Genomic DNA, 18,420 nt, shown 5'->3' with positions numbered 1-18,420 from the left:
ATCTGAGCCACCTACTATTTGATTTCATTGGTCGTCTCTGTGGACCAGTCACCATCCTCTGTGTCCCTACAACACCTTTAAATCCGTAAAATCAATCAGTAATTATAGACTAGATAACAACATGCAGTGCACGCAGTGTGTGTGATCACACACACACACACACACACACACACACGTCTTCAAACTCAAATTCAGTGATGTAACCAAAAAAAGGTTGGACTGACTGTGCAGACAGCCCTGCACATTATTGCAGGATAGCTGACCTGAGGGAAGGACGAGGACCCACTTTGTGTAGACGTTGTCCATGGACTCAAGCTCCACACAGAGCAGTCGGACTAATACAGTGCCCTCCCTTATTGGCACCCCTGATTAAGATTGGATTTTAAGCTTCTAATAAATTCATTTTCTTTTTAAAAATAGAACCAAAATTCAGAAAAAAATGAGAAAAATCCAACCTTTAATTGAAGTACAATTATTCAGCAAAAAACAAAAATAACATTAACAAATAATTGACTTTAAATGAAATCATGTGTGCCACAATTATCGGCACCCTTGATCTTAATACTTCGTACAACCCCCTTTTGCCAACAAGACAGCACTTTATCTCCTCTAACATCTCACAAGGTTGGAGAATACAGAGATAGGGATCTTTAACAATTCCTCTTTGCACAATCTTTCCAGATCATCCAAGGTCCGGGGTCCTCTCTTATGCACTCTCCTTTTCAGTTCACCCCATAGGTTTTCAATCGGGTTGAGGTCTGGGGACTGAGATGGCCATTGGAGGAGCTTGATTTTGTGTCTGCTGAACCATTTTTCAGTAGATTTTGCCACGTTTTGGGTCATTATCCTGCTGAAAGACCCAATAACGACCAATATTATCTTAATCAGGGGTGCCAATAATTGTGGAGGGCACTGTATGTTCAAGACTAAACATGGTCTGAAATTAAACACAAAAATCCACCACCAGAAAGCCATGAAGCTTGAAAGTGTATATTTTCACACCACCACACTGGCTGGAAGCAGGAACGTTCAACAGAAACTATGGTACCATGAATGCAGAACCCATGAAGTACCACATCAGTCTGACATGGAAAAGAAAGATTAAACACACAAGTCAACATTAGGCCAGGCTGTGTTGATGAAGACAAAGACATTTTCCCACAGTGTTCAGGTAAAACAATGTGCAAATCTTAAAAGAAAAGTCATCTAGAAGCTTCTAAAGTTTCATACAGTTTTTATTTTTTATCTTCAAACAGGTACAAAAGCAAGAACATCTGATTGGATGCAATATCTGTTTGTGAAATACTAAAGAAGAATCTTTTAAATGGCAAATGAGTTCCCTTTTCAGTGATTGTGTCAAAGCTCCTAGAGCTTTAAAACATTCATCTTTGTCCCCGATCTTCGAAAACAGTCTGATTCCGCTGAAATGAAATTTCTAGGGAACAAATACCTTCCCCTCAGAAACACACACATTTTATCAACTTGTTTATGCAGTTTCTCTTTCCTACAACCAAAGACAAGCAGGTCAGACACGCGATTCACTGGCCTGATAAACGAACCAGCTGCAGGCTCAGTCACTGCTTGATAAACTAGGCAGCACCTTCTATTTTTGAGACTCAGTTGATGGTCTAAGTGAAAAATCCTGCATTCCTGCTGATCATTTTCCAAAATCATCTCTTTGGCTTTAAAGATTATACACTTTCTTACAAAAATTGCATCATTTCATGTTGGTAAATACACAAACACCAACTGTGTGTGTATGTGTGAACACACCATACACACCATGCAAACACTCGATGGAGTAACAACAGAAATTCGTCCTTGGCTGCGTCTTTGAAATTAACTTGCAGAGACTTGAAACCAGCTGCAAACACATAATCCATCATGTGCAGGCTTTTATTTTGGCTGAGGTGGAATTATTGTCCTTTGGAAAATAAGTGGAGCCTTTTCAAATCCAGCTGCATTTCAAATGGATCACCACACATCAACAATACAACTCTGCCTACAGTAAATAAAAAGCGTGATCGATGATCTTTCTGCAAAAAGCTTCATGTCGCTGCAAGCTGATTTTCATAGAAGTGGAATTTGCTGCCAACTAAGAAGGAAAACCACTTTCATAAATCTAAAACAGCAGTGTGATTTAGGAGAAGGTCATCATTAATGTACAGAGTACACATGATTTGTAGGTTGGGCTAAAACATAAAAAACAAGTGACAAATGTTAGTAATTCTGCTCTGTGGCTATAGATGATATGTTAGAAAACATTAAGAATTAGAAATACAAATGCTGTAACAAAGTGATTAATGCTGAGTACTAAATGCTTCAGATGTGGTGTGATTAGCTTCACCTACGTTAGCACAGATGGCAGTTTAAAAGATACAACCTAAGTTCTGCTCTGTCCGATTTTTAAAACAATAACACCAAAGTTTTCTGGATGTGACATGAAGTGCTACTGGTGTGTTTCTACGGTTTTTACTGCAGGTGCTGATTTTTCAGACGTTTCACACACACTGTTCTGGCAGCATGTGAGCAGACCACAGTACCATACTATAAGGCTGTTTCTGATCCGAACACATTCATCCTTCAGTCGGTGCAAACTCAAATTAAAATGCACACATAGTGTGACTCTGTCCAGGGTTTCATGTCTGACGATAAAAAGGTTTTCTTTTCCAAACTGCACCACTTCAACATTAAACTAATCAGCTGTACTACCTTGAATTAAACACAGGATCAGTGTACAGCTACAACACAGTATTGATGTGATAAACAAGGCAGTTATCTGTTACCACTGAGCAAAAAATCCCAGAGGTCTGTAAAGACATGAAGGATCGTTACACCTTATTTTAGGACACTAGGCCTGGAAACGTCTGTGCGTAGTTTAAATGAATGAATGTACTTCAGGGCTGAGTGAAATCAGACATGTTCTCCTGACAAAGACATATTTCAAATCCAAGATCACGAATTTACACTGTGTTTGTTTCTCAAACTGCATTATTGAGAATTACAGGACAGAACTAAACTCAATCTGCAGGCTGGAAATGACAGGAATGGGATAGTGACATCTACCAAATACATCATGAGAGATTACTGGTTTGGCTTTGTCCCTTGGCAGAGTTCAAATTTGTGTTTAAGCAAAGTGCTAAATTGATCACAACTGACCACTGACACCATCAGCTGTGATCAAACAGGAGCTGAGTCTTTGCTGAAAACCAATATGATGAAATTATTTCTCTCAAACATTTTTCTTGATGAGGTGATGATGCATATTTAGGTTTAGGAGAGACTTGTTTTTCTGAGGCATTTTTTGTTTGTTTTTAAAGATGAAAACTGAAATTTAAGGATCAATATGAGAAATATTTTTCTTTTATCAGTGGCTTACAAACATTTCAGACTTATCTATTAGTGTCCTCCCAGTTTTACTGTCAGCAGTTGTTCACAGTTACGCCCCTTAAACAAAACTGCAGCCTGGGTCTAAACCCTGAATGACTGGACTTTGGAGCAGTGGAAAATGGAACTGCTGTTTCAGGCACTGTGGAAGTTTGACACTCGGCGCTGTAGACTTCTGTCAGATCTTTGACCCTCAGGCTCGTGGGTTAATGGAAATGATGAGCAGCACACCTCTGTTCTGCAGAGTCTGGGGAAAGTGCTTGGTCCGCGCTCTGCTCCAAAGTCAGGTGGGCGGTGGTCCATTGATGTACCTGAGTGCCAGGTGGAAGCTATGCTGCATCCTGCTGCGGCGGTGACATGGCGGTTCCAGGGCGATCAGGACCACACAGGCCAGCAGAGCCAGAGCAGCACCTAGGAGCAAGTAGAGGATGGCTGGGGAGAGCTGGGAGGTGGAGGCCCGGCTGCTGGAGGTCACACTGTGGAAAAGGAGGAGGAGAAGAAGGTGTTTGCCTGTTGTTCAGAAACTGGAGACTGAACACCGGACTCTGTCCAGTGAGAGTGTTGTCACCACTTTGACCTGTAGCCTCTGCTCTACTGGCACATCTGTATGGAGGAGGATAAATTAATCCTTAGAAAAGGACAAGCAGGTGGAGCAACAGGGTCTCTCAGCATGTGGCAGAAATGAGGTAAAGGGTAAAAGAGAGGACTGTGGAACAAACACTGGACCCATAATGTTGACTTTCTTCCTACGTAAGGAGAAAGCCAACAACAACCTCTGAGCCAGTTTTTTTCATAAAGGACAATTTCCAAACTACAGTTAAAACCATGGTACTCCAGTACTTTCACACTTTCAGGCCTGCAAATAAACAGCAATGCAGAGACGGCTTTAAAAAGTCACATCCTTATTTTAGGGATGGCACTTTTTTTGTAGTTCCCAGTTTTCTGAAAAGATTGAGGTGATTTGTTTGCAGGAAAAATAGAGACAAGCATTCTTGAGTTTCCAAGTGGTTTTGTATTTTCCTTAAAAAGATGCCTCCATATACAGTGGGTATGGAAAGTATTCAGACCCCTTTAAATTTTTCACTCTTTGTGTCATTGCAGCCATTTGCCAAAATCAAAAAAGTTCATTTTATTTCTCATTAATGTACACTCAGCACCCCATCTTGACAGAAAAAAACAGAAATGTAGAAATTTTTGCAAATTTATTAAAAAAGAAAAACTGAAATATCACATGGTCATAAGTATTCAGACCCTTTGCAGTGACACTCATATTTAACTCACATGCTGTCCATTTCTTCTGATCCTCCTTGAGATGGTTCTGCTCCTTCATTGGAGTCCAGCTGTGTTTAATTAAACTGATTGGACTTGATTAGGAAAGGCACACACCTGTCTATATAAGACCTTACAGCTCACAGTGCATGTCAGAGCAAATGAGAATCATGAGGTCGAAGGAACTGCCCAAGGAGCTCAGAGACAGAATTGTGGCAAGGCACAGATCTGGCCAAGGTTACTAAAGAATTTCTGCAGCACTCAAGGTTCCTAAGAGCACAGTGGCCTCCATAATCCTCAAATGGAAAAAGTTTGGGACGACCAGAACTCTTCCTAGACCTGGCCGTCCAGCCAAACTGAGCAGTCGTGGGAGAAGAGCCTTGGTGAGAGAGGTAAAGAAGAACCCAAAGATCACTGTGGCTGAGCTCCAGAGATGCAGTAGGGAGATGGGAGAAAGTTCCACAAAGTCAACTATCACTGCAGCCCTCCACCAGTCTGGGCTTTATGGCAGAGTGGCCCAACGGAAGCCTCTCCTCAGTGCAGACACATGAAAGCCTGCATAGAGTTTGCCAAAAAACACATGAAGGACTCCCAGACTATGAGAAATAAGATTCTCTGGTCTGATGAGACCAAGATTGAACTTTTTGGCGTTAATTGTAAGCGGTATGTGTGGAGAAAACCAGGCACTGCTCATCCCCTGCCCAATACAATCCCTACAGTGAAACATGGTGGTGGGAGCATCATGTTGTGGGGGTGTTTTTCAGCTGCAGGGACAGGACGACTGGTTGCAACTGAAGGAAAGATGAATGCGGCCAAGTACAGAGATATCCTGGAAGAAAACCTCTTCCAGAGTGCTCAGGACCTCAGACTGGGCCGAAGGTTCACCTTTCAACAGGACAATGACCCTAAGCACACAGCTAAAATAACAAAGGAGTGGCTTCGGAACAACTCTGTGACCGTTCTTGACTGGCCCAGCCAGAGCCCTGACCTAAACCCAATTGAGCATCTCTGGAGAGACCTGAAAATGGCTGCCCACCAACGTTCACCATCCAACCTGACAGAACTGGAGAGGATCTGCAAGGAAGAATGGCAGAGGATCCCCAAATCCAGGTGTGAGACACTTGTTGCATCATTCCCAAGAAGACTCATGGCTGTACTAGCTCAAAAGGGTGCTTCTACTCAATACTGAGCACAGGGTCTGAATACTTATGACCATGTGATATTTCAGTTTTTCTTTTTTAATACATTTGCAAAAATTTCTACATTTCTGTTTTTTTCTGTCAAGATGGGGTGCTGAGTGTACATTAATGAGAAATAAAATGTACTTTTTTGATTTTGGCAAATGGCTGCAATGACACAAAGAGTGAAAAATTTAAAGGGGTCTGAATACTTTCCGTACCCACTGTAAATAGAAGTGTCAGGAAGTATAATCGAAGTACCAGCTGATTAAATATAAACCATTTTAGGAGCCTTCTTTGTGGTATCTGAAGGCTTAGTGTTGACTCAAATCTGAGACTGTAATGTAGTGACTTGTGTTCTTATGTACTGTATCCAGAGAACTTGGCTGTTGCATGTCAATTTCAACCCATTTAAATCTCTCAAACTGAAAACTTGGTATTTCTGTTAAATTTCTATTTGCTGTAGTCAAAGTGCAGCTCCATACTCTAAACCCTGCAAACTATTCAAAACATAACTCTTTGTCGGCCAGTGACTTGCCCTGTTCTACATGATTTCTGTTCACAAATAAAAAGGCCTCTGTTCTGCTTATCTCTGTGGGGTTGGAAACATCCTGGAAATTACAGCCAGTCTGTGCCTTTTAATCGCTTTATCTGTGTGCAACTCTGAAGGTTTCTGTGTTTTCTCACCTTTGTTCAGAGGGAGCAGGCTCCAATTCTTCATAGGATGGCTCTTCTTCCGCCTGAAGAACAGAGAGCTTCTGTGAATCCTCAACGCTTTGAGGCGATGCTTTTTACTTTCACATGAAACCTTTTTAAGATTAGATCAGCTCAGAAGTAACTGCCTACACACACGTCTGTGGTCTGCCCGAGGGCATTAGTGACTAATTCCCATTACCTATATTTGTTTCATATGTTGTGTGCATCACCAATCACATTAACTTTTGACACTTTAATTAGAGTGAACAGATGAACCATGCATTATATATGTGTCAGAACAAGTGAAGATTTTCCAGCCACAGTCTGGTACCTGCAGGTACCCAGATCCAGGCCCTGGTGTCTCTCAGCTATACTACCCCCCATGACTCTGTGCTACCTACAGCCCTTCTGTTGTTATTCCAGCTTCTCTACCCTGTGTTGGCAAAGTCAGCTCCATCAATGAGCACCCCCGCCACCAGGCCAAGGTCAGAAAAAGCCAGTAGTGGTTTCCAACAGCAGCCATGGAGGAGTCTCTGCAGCTCAAAGTGGGAAACAGTGGCTGCCAGAGCCAAGAGGCGGCGTTCTTTAGCACAACCAGGGTTAACATGGCTTTGGCTTTTTCACATGGAGAGTGTTCAAAGCAGCCAAAGGACTCACACTGGATTCACATGTGGCCTTCTTCCTTCTGGATGTGCACCTAAAGCTAACCTGTTGGTTCTGGTAGCATTATCCACCTAGCATGGTCTGATTGGACCTTTGGACTGAATGGATCTGATGTGGATTTGGGAGGAAGTGGAGCTTTGGGTAACGTTAGTGCTTTGGGTTACATTAGCAGGAACCAGAGCGTCTGCTGGACTGACATATTTAGTCCCTAGTCAGCTAATGCTAGCTTTGGACTGGACACTTAGACCCAACCAGGCATCTGTAGTTCACGTTGTAAGGTCAGGACGGGATGGAAGAGGCAAAGAGCGGGAAGGAGGGGCTTATGGTCGAGTTTGAGTCTAAATACCAATCCAATTTTCTTCAATCTGCCTTCTGCATCAAAACCATGACACTTTGTACCCACCTGCAGATCTGATTGATACTGATGGCTCATCCAGTCAGATGAGGCTTCCAGATCATGTGACAGTGAAGGGGAGGCAGCGGGGAAGAGATGTTGGTGTTGGTCACTGCTTAGTTGAGGATGCAGCTGGTTGGGTTTGTACATGTGGCTTCCATCCAGGTTACACTGCAACACAAAACACGTACAACAAGGACAGAAACATAAGCATGAGAGTGTATGGACAGCTATATGAAAGGCAATGAATGAGTAGCATGTTCAAGCTTTATTTCCTCTCCACATCAGGATCTGAGAACATGCAGACTCACTTCTAAGTGCATAAGAAGTTCTACCTGAGTTTTTGCCCCTTTGGCACAAAGTATATTCAGTTTCTGTTGCTGTTTTGGAAAAGTTTACACCTTCATGAAGACTTCGACAGAAGACTGAAAACTCTGAGCTGCCAAAGCCCTGCAGCAATTTTCTATCTATCATTACGGCCTGGTACAGCCAGAATGGTTTATGTCTTCTGGGTTGAGTCCAAATCAAGTTGCAAGTCCTTCAGGTCTGATAGCTGACAATGAAAAACTGCCCAACATGTGATCAATGCTGTGTTAAGGGTGGTTGTCAGTGTTAATTTTGACAGCAGATTTTAATTTAGTTTTAGTCATAGTCTTTTGACTAAAATGCAATTTTAGTTTTAGTCATATTTTAGTCATCTGCTTTGTTTTAGTTTTAGTCGACTAAATAGCATAAGAAAATCTACTGTAGATTTAGTCGACTAAAATATATTGGGTTTAATTTAGTAAAACTATTGTAATATACAAAATATTCTAAATTAAAATTAAATGAAAAACAAGTTTCATTAAATATATGGAATATGGCCTTTCCATAAAAGACCAAACATTAGATATGCATTGTTTATAACTTGCATATGACATTCTTCATTCTTTAAAGCAAAAGGTCAACTCCAAAATATTTAAGAGAAAAACTGTATTTAGCAGCAATGCCATTGTATCAAAGATGAAACTGACCCATATATCTTCTCTTTGTTTTCTCCAGCTGTTTCCATTTCATTATAGTTTAAGTCAGACACAAACCCAGTGTAGGCTATGATGATGTCCTGTACTCACGCATCCCGCGTCACTAGGTGGATCAGTTACTTTTCAAATGTGCGTCTAAGAAGATTAATTCTGATTGGATCTTTTCTAAAAACGTCCCTCACTCACATTTTCATCTCGTGTTTATTAGTCAACGAAAATGTCAATATATTTTTATTTAGTTTTCGTCGTCATCACTTAATTTTTATTTAGTTAACGTCTCGTTTTCGCCAGTGAAAACTTGACTTTGACGAAAATTATAACGAAAATACTTCGTCAACGAAATTAACACTGGTGGTTGCAATGATCTTTAATACACTTTTCATAGATGCTTTTTGCTCAAACGTTAACCTACACTTAAAAATGGTGACATGGGTCCACAACAATAAGTATAACAGGTGGTACCACCTCCGTGCCTGCCTGTCTGTGATGTGTGTGCAAGTCCATGAAGAAACCTCGTGAACCTCAGCTGACCCATGGACGTTACACAGAACCAGGACTGTAGATCGAGTCTTCCGTCTTTTACAGAGCACGTGTGTTAGGAAGGGTTCACTCCACAGCCAGCCGGTTGTTTTTAATCTAAAGTCGCCCAGAGCAGCTTTAATTACAATAAACCGCGCACACACACACACTTATCAAGCAGATTTAATACCAACCTACCAACTTGTTCTTCTCTCTCTCTTCCTATCTTTATCTCTCTGTTATCTGAGTCAGACCGGAAAAACAGGGTAGGGGGTGAGGAAGTAAATAGGAAGGAACAGAGAAAGTCAGCATGTTTCTCTCCTGTTTTTATGGCGACAGTTAAAGTGCAGCCAGTTTCAGTGCATAAATCACAACTTTATGGATTCATTCAGCGGCTCAAGGAGTGGCGGACAAGACGGAGGAAGAGGAGAATAAATAGATGCTCTCACCAGTAATGAGAATAGGGGAGAGAAAATGAAAGCTGAGGTCAGTGAGGTCTAATGGAAAAGTGAAACTGGAGAGACAAAAAAGAGGACAGATCTTCAGAAATCCATTTTCAGCCAGCTTTGTGCATGAATCTGAGAAAATAAAGGCTGGTGGTTCTAAATGTTGATGGAGCTCCTGGTAAGAAAGGACATCACTCAGTGTGTGTGTGTGCACGCTAAGCTAAGCTGAAGAGATAACTCTGAGGCTTCCTGCATTTGTGTCTCTGAGCCTGTTCATACCCTGTGGAGACACCAACCTGTTTCCACAGCCACTTTTCAGGAACTCCCTCACATCCAACACTAAGTGTGAGCCTTTCAGTCTACATGTCAGCGGTTAGACTGGTCAGAGCACAGTCAGTTTATGAACCTGAAGACATAATCATTAGTGTAACAGAGTCATATGAGAGAAATCAGATTCACAGGCAGAACTTCTTTGCAGCTGCAAACAAATCCTCTTCTCGTCAGAACCTTCAGCCCACTGGGGGGGGCGGGCAGCACTGACTAAAAAAGGAATCTGTGTGTTACTAGTGTGTATCAAACAGCCACAACCAAAATAAAATGGCTTTTATTTCACGTGCACTGTTGTTTTTTTTAAATAAACTAAATATATTAAAATAAAACCTATATTTAATGTAAGAAAATACTTTTGGTCAAGACTGACTGAATGAATCAAGGTGACTTCACCCACCTCTACCTCCCCATCAGTCTGCACAGCTTTGGAACAGGAAGTCCTCCTCTCTGAGGGGGCAGGGCCCTGCTCTCCCAGCCAAGCCCTCACCCGACCTCCATTAAAGAGGACCAGTTCGCCAACATGAGCGTCATGACTCGGGGGCGGCCGCTGGTCCCTGGAGAGCAGAGCCTTTTCCTGCGTGGTCAAGGGACAGTCGTGCTCCTGCCATTGCTCCGGCTGCAGAGAAAACACACAGTTTATACCAAGTCCAGACACGATTCTACACTCATGTCCCTGTGCTGTCTGAAAATATAATCCAGCAGTAACATCAAAATGGACTGAAGCCAAAGACCTTTCAGCAAGACACACCAACTGAAACATACATATCAAGTGAATCAGGTCCAGTTTTATTGACACAGCTCAATGACACTAATCAGTGTCTCAAGGAGCTTTACAGTCCACATCACCCTCAGTCCTTCAACCTCAGATCAGACAAAACTTTCAGGTCCTGTCAGGCAGCAGTACTACAGACACAAATCATCAACAAAGACACGTATTCAAATTAATGCATATAATGAATATTCTCTACATGGGGGCTTCATTAAACAGCTCAGCACTGACACAAGCAGATTTAGGGAATATGTACATCTGAAGCCCAGTGACGACCTGGAAGGAAGGAAAGCTAAAAGCAGACAGGACGACGATGTTAGGATTGATGTAGTGAACTAAACATGCAGGGCTGTGGATCTGGACAAGCCGGGCTTTGGTCTGCATTTTAAGAACTGTGGGTTTAACCCTGAAGGTGACGGAGCTGAAAAGTGACTGAGGCCAAAATTGTCTCAGCTCAGAGTGAGAGAGCATGGTGATTGGGACATGGCAAACTCTGCAGCCATGTCAGGGAACAAGCATCCAGAGACGTGGTCACGTGATCACAGATTTAATGAAGTACAACCACATCGAAACCTCAGGTCAGCCGAGCGTGCAGGGAGAGTGGACGATCAGCTCGCCTTTACAAGTGTGATGAATAAGACTGAATAAGACTGGAGGAACAAAAGAGGAAATGCCATGAGACAACATATATATCTCATTTGTTTCATGCTGCAGCTTTAATCAGATGCCAATTCAGTTCCATGCATTTCCCTCGGTTCGTCTCAATTCCTGATGGGTTCACTGCCAGTCCAGAGTGTGGGAGTGTATGTGAAACAGAAGCTGCAGGCGAGAAGAGGATTTCTCTGAAAATTTGGGTCCTCGTCTCTATTTCCCTCCTGATTCATCAACGCCTTTCTTTGTTTTCCTTCTCCATTTTCTCTTTATTTCTCTTCCTCAGTTTCCACGTCTGCCTTTCTCTCACACACCTGCTGACACACTCCTGCGTCTCTCCAAAACAGAAACCAATGTACCTAACAACATATCCAGCGGAGGTGCCATGTCCCATGGGCTCCATCAGTAAATCAGCAGAAGAGGAGGTGAACTATTGTAACCAGCTCATAAAGCAGAGACCCAGTGAAGGAGAACATTCTTTTATAGCTGCTCTATGGGAACATCACTGACTGTGACTGTGTGTGTGATAGACGCATACACATGAAGCCTCTGGGTTGTGAAGCATCTGGGTCTGAATTCTTGGTTTTTTCTTCTTTCACACAGCTCAAAGGTTTATTCTCTGCTGGTCATTTATGATGCACTGCAAATAAAACAATATCTTTTTAGGTAAAAAGCACTGGTGCCGATAAAAACAACAATGAACTCCATTGTCCTCATACTGGGATGCCTCAGAGCTCCGTGCTGGGACGCCTGAGACTACATAGTGGAACAGCTCAGACTACATACTGGTTTTACTATTCACTCCAAAACAACCTTTGCTAAGACTTGCACAGGTTGTTTTGGAGTGAATAGGAATCTTAGCACCAGCACAGTTCAAATGCAGTTTTTCCAGATTAATAGTCTCAACCTGGAATCAGTCAAACCAGTGCGGCAGCGGGAACTCACCGAGTTTGCTTCATGGTTCATGATGGCATTGCTGATGTCAGACTGAGAGCCGAGGGAACTCAGGTAGCTCCACCTCTTCAGGCCATCTCTGTGACACACACCTGCCAACACACACCAGCTAAAACATTAAGCACAAAGTTGTGCACATTTAGTTTAGTTCTTATTGTGAGGAATCAGGTGTAAACGCATATCCAGCTGAAGTGACCAAGCATGGTGAATCAGACCGTGCTGGTGTAGACTGTCAAGTTAAAGTCTGTGTAAGGTGGAAAATGTCAAAGGGAAACAATATGAAAATAAAACGTTCCCTGTGAAAACATTCAACCTGACCAGTGAGACTGCTTTTCCCTCCTCCTACCTGTGCTGGCACTGAAATACGACGAGTCGGTGTCGTCACGTGACACAGAGCGTCCGATATCAACTGAGGGGTCCCACTCCAGTCCCAAGTGCTCATAGGTATGAGAGGACGGAGAGGGAGGAGGAGGAGGGTGGTGAAGGGGCTGAAGTGGGTCTGAGCGGAAAAACAGATCTTTAATATGCATCTTTGTCACTTCTTGTGAATTTGTGACTGATCTGATTAAATGCTGGTTTACCTTGAGGGATGACTGAAACTGTAGGGAGGTCCAGGTTGGATTTATCAAGTGCTCCCTCTTCATCTAAAAGAGCCTCTGAAGGACAACCAGAATCTGTAGCCTGAGCCAGAATCCAGTCATCCTCAAACACCTGCAGGAGGAGGAAGAGTAAGAGGAGGAGGAGGTATAGATGGATTCCAGAGGAAATTATAAGTAAATACAAGTCCCACGTACAAACACCTCAGTAAAACTACAACAGTACTTTTGTCATTTTAAATGTAAAATATATGAAGGGAAACATACTCATTATGTAGGAAATTGCCTCCTGGTAGTGTTGTAATCATTTTATATAACTGCCACAAGTATCACTAGAGCATTAAAGTGGAAGTCGCTGTATGTTGAGCTCAGTGTAACTATTTTATAGTGTGTCTGAGCCACACTTAGTAAGTAAAAAAAATATATAAAAAGTATTGATCAGGGAAAAGCTCTGTCCTGTTACTTTCCACCGATGCTGTTGGAAGCAAAAATAAACCCAAAGTGGTTTGTGCAGGGGATGGAAAAAGCCAACATGTGTACACAAGGTTTTTCACAACCTCAGATCCAGTTAAGGCCAATCCTAAAAATAAGGCACAGATGAGCAGAGGGTTTGATTAAATATGTGCAAGTACTGCGTGGAGGGATGTTTATTAAGGAGAGTGGTACTGATACACAGAGACTACTGTCGATTAATCTCTAATAACATACTTACCATTAGTACCTGAGCCAAGTACTTTTTACTGCACTACATTTATCTGATAGAATCAGATGAACCAAAGAGAATACAGTCCAAACATCAAATTTTATTGATCCCCAGTGGGAAATTCCCAAGATACCCAGCAGTATGGAAAGTACTACAAATTAGAAGTATATAAGGTAGTTAACGTCAGCTACCCAGCGGTATATAAAGTACTTCAAATTAGAAGTATATAAGGAAGTTAACGTCAGCTACCCAGCGGTATATAAAGTACTTCAAATTAGAAGTATATAAGGTAGTTAACATCATATACCCATCGGTACATGTAAAGTACTTCAAATTAGAAGTATATAAGGTAGTTAACGTCAGCTACCCAGCGGTATATAAAGTACTTCAAATTAGAAGTATATAAGGAAGTTAACGTCAGCTACCCAGCGGTATATAAAGTACTTCAAATTAGAAGTATATAAGGTAGTTAACATCATATACCCATCGGTACATGTAAAGTACTTCAAATTAGAAGTATATAAGGTAGTTAACGTCATATACCCATCGGTACATGTAAAGTACTTCAAATTAGAAGTATATAAGGTAGTTAACGTCAGCTACCCAGCAGTATATAAAGTACTTCAAATTAGAAGTATATAAGGTAGTTAACATCATATACCCATCGGTACATGTAAAGTACTTCAAATTAGAAGTATATAAAGTAGTTAACGTCAGCTACCCAGCGGTATATAAAGTACTTCAAATTAGAAGTATATAAGGTAGTTAACGTCAGCTACCCAGCGGTATATAAAGTACTTCAAATTAGAAGTATATAAGGTAGTTAACGTCAGCTACCCAGCAGTATATAAAGTACTTCAAATTAGAAGTATATAAGGTAGTTAACATCATATACCCATCGGTACATGTAAAGTACTTCAAATTAGAAGTATATAAGGTAGTTAACGTCAGCTACCCAGCGGTATATAAAGTACTTCAAATTAGAAGTATATAAGGTAGTTAACGTCAGCTACCCAGCAGTATATAAAGTACTTCAAATTAGAAGTATATAAGGTAGTTAACATCATATACCCATCGGTACATGTAAAGTACTTCAAATTAGAAGTATATAAGGTAGTTAACGTCAGCTACCCAGCAGTATATAAAGTACTTCAAATTAGAAGTATATAAGGTAGTTAACATCATATACCCATCGGTACATGTAAAGTACTTCAAATTAGAAGTATATAAGGTAGTTAACGTCAGCTACCCAGCGGTATATAAAGTACTTCAAATTAGAAGTATATAAGGTAGTTAACGTCAGCTACCCAGCAGTATATAAAGTACTTCAAATTAGAAGTATATAAGGTAGTTAACGTCAGCTACCCAGCAGTATATAAAGTACTTCAAATTAGAAGTATATAAGGTAGTTAACATCATATACCCATCGGTACATGTAAAGTACTTCAAATTAGAAGTATATAAGGTAGTTAACGTCAGCTACCCAGCGGTATATAAAGTACTTCAAATTAGAAGTATATAAGGTAGTTAACGTCAGCTACCCAGCAGTATATAAAGTACTTCAAATTAGAAGTATATAAGGTAGTTAACATCAGCTCCATCTTTACCAGCTCCAACATTAAAGTGATCAACACAATAATCCATCAGTAATTAGAATCCAATAATATCAGATACATTCATGTGAAATGGGCCATTCTGCACAATGACTACTTTTACTTTGGATACTTCAAGTACATTTGGATGATGGCACTTTTGGACTTTTACTGCAGTAAAGGATCTGAGTACTTTTTATTTTGTGTACTGTGTATATACTTTGTACCATTTGAATTTACTTGTACAAATGTGTTTAACACAAAATCTACTCACCCATGAGTAAACGTACATCTGTGTGTTCTCACTGACTCAGGTGTTAGACTGTGTGTGTGTGCGTGCATGTACCAGTCTCATGCTGAGCAGCCGTGTGTGTGTCCGAGCAATGTTGTTATAGATGTGGCTGCAGTGCCGCAGCAGATCCAGCAGCCGGCTCTCTACGTGCTGAGCGTCGGTCAGCTCACTGCGCTGGATCAACACCTCGCCGCGCTGCAGGAGGGCATTGACACGGCCCGAGTTCATGCACACACACTGCTGGAAGGACTGCACACATGCCCAGACAGGTAGGTGTTTAAACATGAGGTAGGATGTTTAGTTGGACACACACAGTCACAGAGAAAGTCTCGCACGCACACACGCGCGCGCACGCACGCACGCACGCACACACACACCTGTAACTGTTGCAGCTTTTCACAGCTGCTTCCATTCAGTTGATCCACCTCCGTTAGACGGACGTTCAGGTCAGCCAACCAGAGTGCAAGCTCCTCCCTCTCTGCCTCAAACCCCTCCCACTCTGAGACAAAGAGCTGGAAAAAAAAAAAACAAAAACAGATCCTCCTCCAATTACTCACTTTAGTGAATAATTTTCTAACTTGGAAATGCTTCTTGATCAGACTTATGTCACCACTGCACCACACAGGCTGACTGATAAATAAATGTCAAGATCAAACATTCATTTTAATTGTTGTTAAATAAATATTTTGTTTGTCACAAATTAAAAATAATATTTCCCTGTGATTTACAGGTGAAGTTATGTCAATCAGAAGACTTTAGACATCAATAGTAGATTCAAACCTTTAATTTCATATATAAAGATTAAAACACTGAGAATAAAGGAGCAAAGGAGCAAAGGTTGGATTTTGGACTGAGGCAAAGATCTTACTGGACTCATTTTGCTAAGGAGATAAAATGACCCAGCATCAAATTTAATTCAGAGAAGAAAATGAGAGAAAGATGTGTTTCTATGCACCAAATCAGGAAAACATGAAAATTCAATGCTGTAAGAAATGAAGTCTGATGGAGTGTGTGCCTTTACTACAACCCAACTCTGCAGATATGACTGACATATCAGGTAGCACTCTGACCTTTAGCCTTCCTGTAATGGATTCCAGTTTGGCGCTCACATCGTCCCATCGCCGCCCGCAGTCCTTCGCTGACGCCAGCAGCCGAGTCTGCATTACGCCCTGAAACAGGCGAGTCAGTGTTCGATTCCTCCGGGTCAGACTGTCCAGCTGGACGAGCCGAGATCCCGCCTCAACCCGCACCCTCTGCACCCACAAACACACAGTCTGAGCTAACGCACAACAACACACAACAAACCCACAGAAGTTCTAATAACTGGTCTCTTTTTTTGGTTTCAATATAACAATAAGTGTGTGTTATCTTAAAAACAGAAAATGCCATGATACTGATGCATTTTATCTGACTTGCCCCAAAGCCTCACAGATGATTGGCTGCCTCAAACTCCTAAACAGGGACAGAAAGTCACTGACAAAACTTTTGTCTGTGTCTTTGTTCTACAGTTGCAGGTGAGGAGGAGCAGGCACTCTGATTCTGGACTATCAGGCTGAAACTGCAGCTCTTCAGTCAGAGCTGTGCTGATTGATATTTGCACTCAGACTAAAGATGCAAATCAGACCAACTTTCCTCTAACCCTGGTTTTTATTTTTCAGTGACTCCCTCACAGCACAGTGTCAGCTATGACATCCAAGACAAATGACAAAGGTACGGGTCATTCCAAAGTGGATCTCAAACAAGGGGAGATGCATTTTTTTAAAAAAAAGCTTCAATGTGGGTGTTTTTATATTTTTACACCCTGAGAGTTAAGAGTCCAAATAAAAATTCTTCTAATTCTTACATGGGTTCAATCTAAACTCAAGGTTTTGTTGGTTTGAATATTTATGTTTCACCTCAAACTTCCTCAGCTCTTCCTTAGCAGACAGGTAGGTCAAACAGGTAATGTTAGCGGAAGTGACGGCCTGCTCGGCCAATCGCAGCCAAGCATCCAGGTCAGCGTGTTCCTTCATAAAGTCATGCCAGAGGATCCATTTTGTCTCCAGCCTGAAAAGACAAAGACACAGCACAGCCTGTATGACAAGCTGCAGAGGTGAAGCAAACCTGAAGGGCAGAAATGATAACGTCACAGAATCGTTGTTGTTAGAGGTAAGAAAGAAACGAAACAACTGGAGCCAAACTTATTTTGGAAAAGTCCGTCTCCTAATAACATTAAACAGGTCAGGGTATCTCCTGCAGAACATCTTCCTGTTAGTGCACAAGGTTTTTGAATCAGTCTAATAATCCTCAGATGTGTTTGGGTCGGGTCCAGCTGTTCTTGACCTCTACTTCCATGTTCTGTTCTGTTCATGTTCTGTTCTGTAAATAATGACAGCAAAGTGCTGCAGCTTTGAAACAGTAGTTCATTAAATGTATCTAGACAGGGCGTTCATTTTTAATTACATTATCAATCACTCAAACATTTATGTGTTATGATGTGGGCAGCACAGTGGATTAGTGGTTTGCACTGTTGCCTCGCAGCAAGGAGGTTCCTGGTTTGAAAACCATCAGTTTAATGCAACCTCTTAGACAATGAATGTTCCTTTTTATTAAAACTGTTCCACACTCACTGTCCACATCCCTGCAGGTCGCGGCTCTGGTTGCCGTCCACTCGCTGTGTCTCCTCCTCACTGAGCTCCACTAGAGACGAGGTGAACAGAAACGGAGACTTGGACAGATCCAGGAACGGCTCCACGTCCCTCGCTTCGTCTTCAGACACAACATCGTTTTCTTCTGTGGTGGGGGTGCTGCTACCATGGCGATCTGAGGGGGGCGTGTCCACTCCAGGCATCCTGACATCACATCAAATGTACCTGTTGAGCAAAAAGGTACGTTTTTTTTTTTTTTGTTTTTTTTTTATAAAGGAATCATTCATAGAAGTAAGTCAGATACACTGTCTCACTGCTCAGCGCATATTGTC

At 41.7% G+C, this 18,420-nt stretch overlaps 1 protein-coding gene across 3 annotated transcripts in view; it reads right to left on the bottom strand.

Moving 5' to 3' along the window:
• Positions 1-1,343: 1,343 nt before the first annotated feature.
• LOC113123808 (nesprin-2) overlaps positions 1,344-18,420 on the bottom strand; it is a 31,039-nt gene continuing 13,962 nt past the window's right edge. The window contains exons 2-13 of one of the 3 annotated variants that reach the window (XM_026296112.1): positions 18,071-18,313; positions 17,357-17,507; positions 16,532-16,714; positions 15,839-15,973; positions 15,516-15,710; positions 12,860-12,989; positions 12,625-12,777; positions 12,270-12,370; positions 10,302-10,520; positions 7,597-7,758; positions 6,522-6,574; positions 1,344-3,863 (exon numbers count right to left, since the gene is read on the bottom strand). In XM_026296112.1, coding sequence (XP_026151897.1) covers positions 3,671-3,863; positions 6,522-6,574; positions 7,597-7,758; positions 10,302-10,520; positions 12,270-12,370; positions 12,625-12,777; positions 12,860-12,989; positions 15,516-15,710; positions 15,839-15,973; positions 16,532-16,714; positions 17,357-17,507; positions 18,071-18,291 — 1,896 coding nt within the window. In that variant the 5' untranslated portion in view covers positions 18,292-18,313 and the 3' untranslated portion in view covers positions 1,344-3,670. The remainder of the gene's footprint in view (positions 3,864-6,521; positions 6,575-7,596; positions 7,759-10,301; positions 10,521-12,269; positions 12,371-12,624; positions 12,778-12,859; positions 12,990-15,515; positions 15,711-15,838; positions 15,974-16,531; positions 16,715-17,356; positions 17,508-18,070; positions 18,314-18,420) is intronic. The other 2 variants (XM_026296120.1, XM_026296128.1) reach the window with 2 other exon arrangements.

This window comes from Mastacembelus armatus, chromosome 13 (genome assembly GCF_900324485.2).
Source record: "Mastacembelus armatus chromosome 13, fMasArm1.2, whole genome shotgun sequence".
NCBI lineage: Eukaryota > Metazoa > Chordata > Actinopteri > Synbranchiformes > Mastacembelidae > Mastacembelus > Mastacembelus armatus.
The sequence above is the reverse complement of the archived record's forward strand: the minus strand, read 5'-3'. Positions and strand labels throughout refer to the sequence as shown.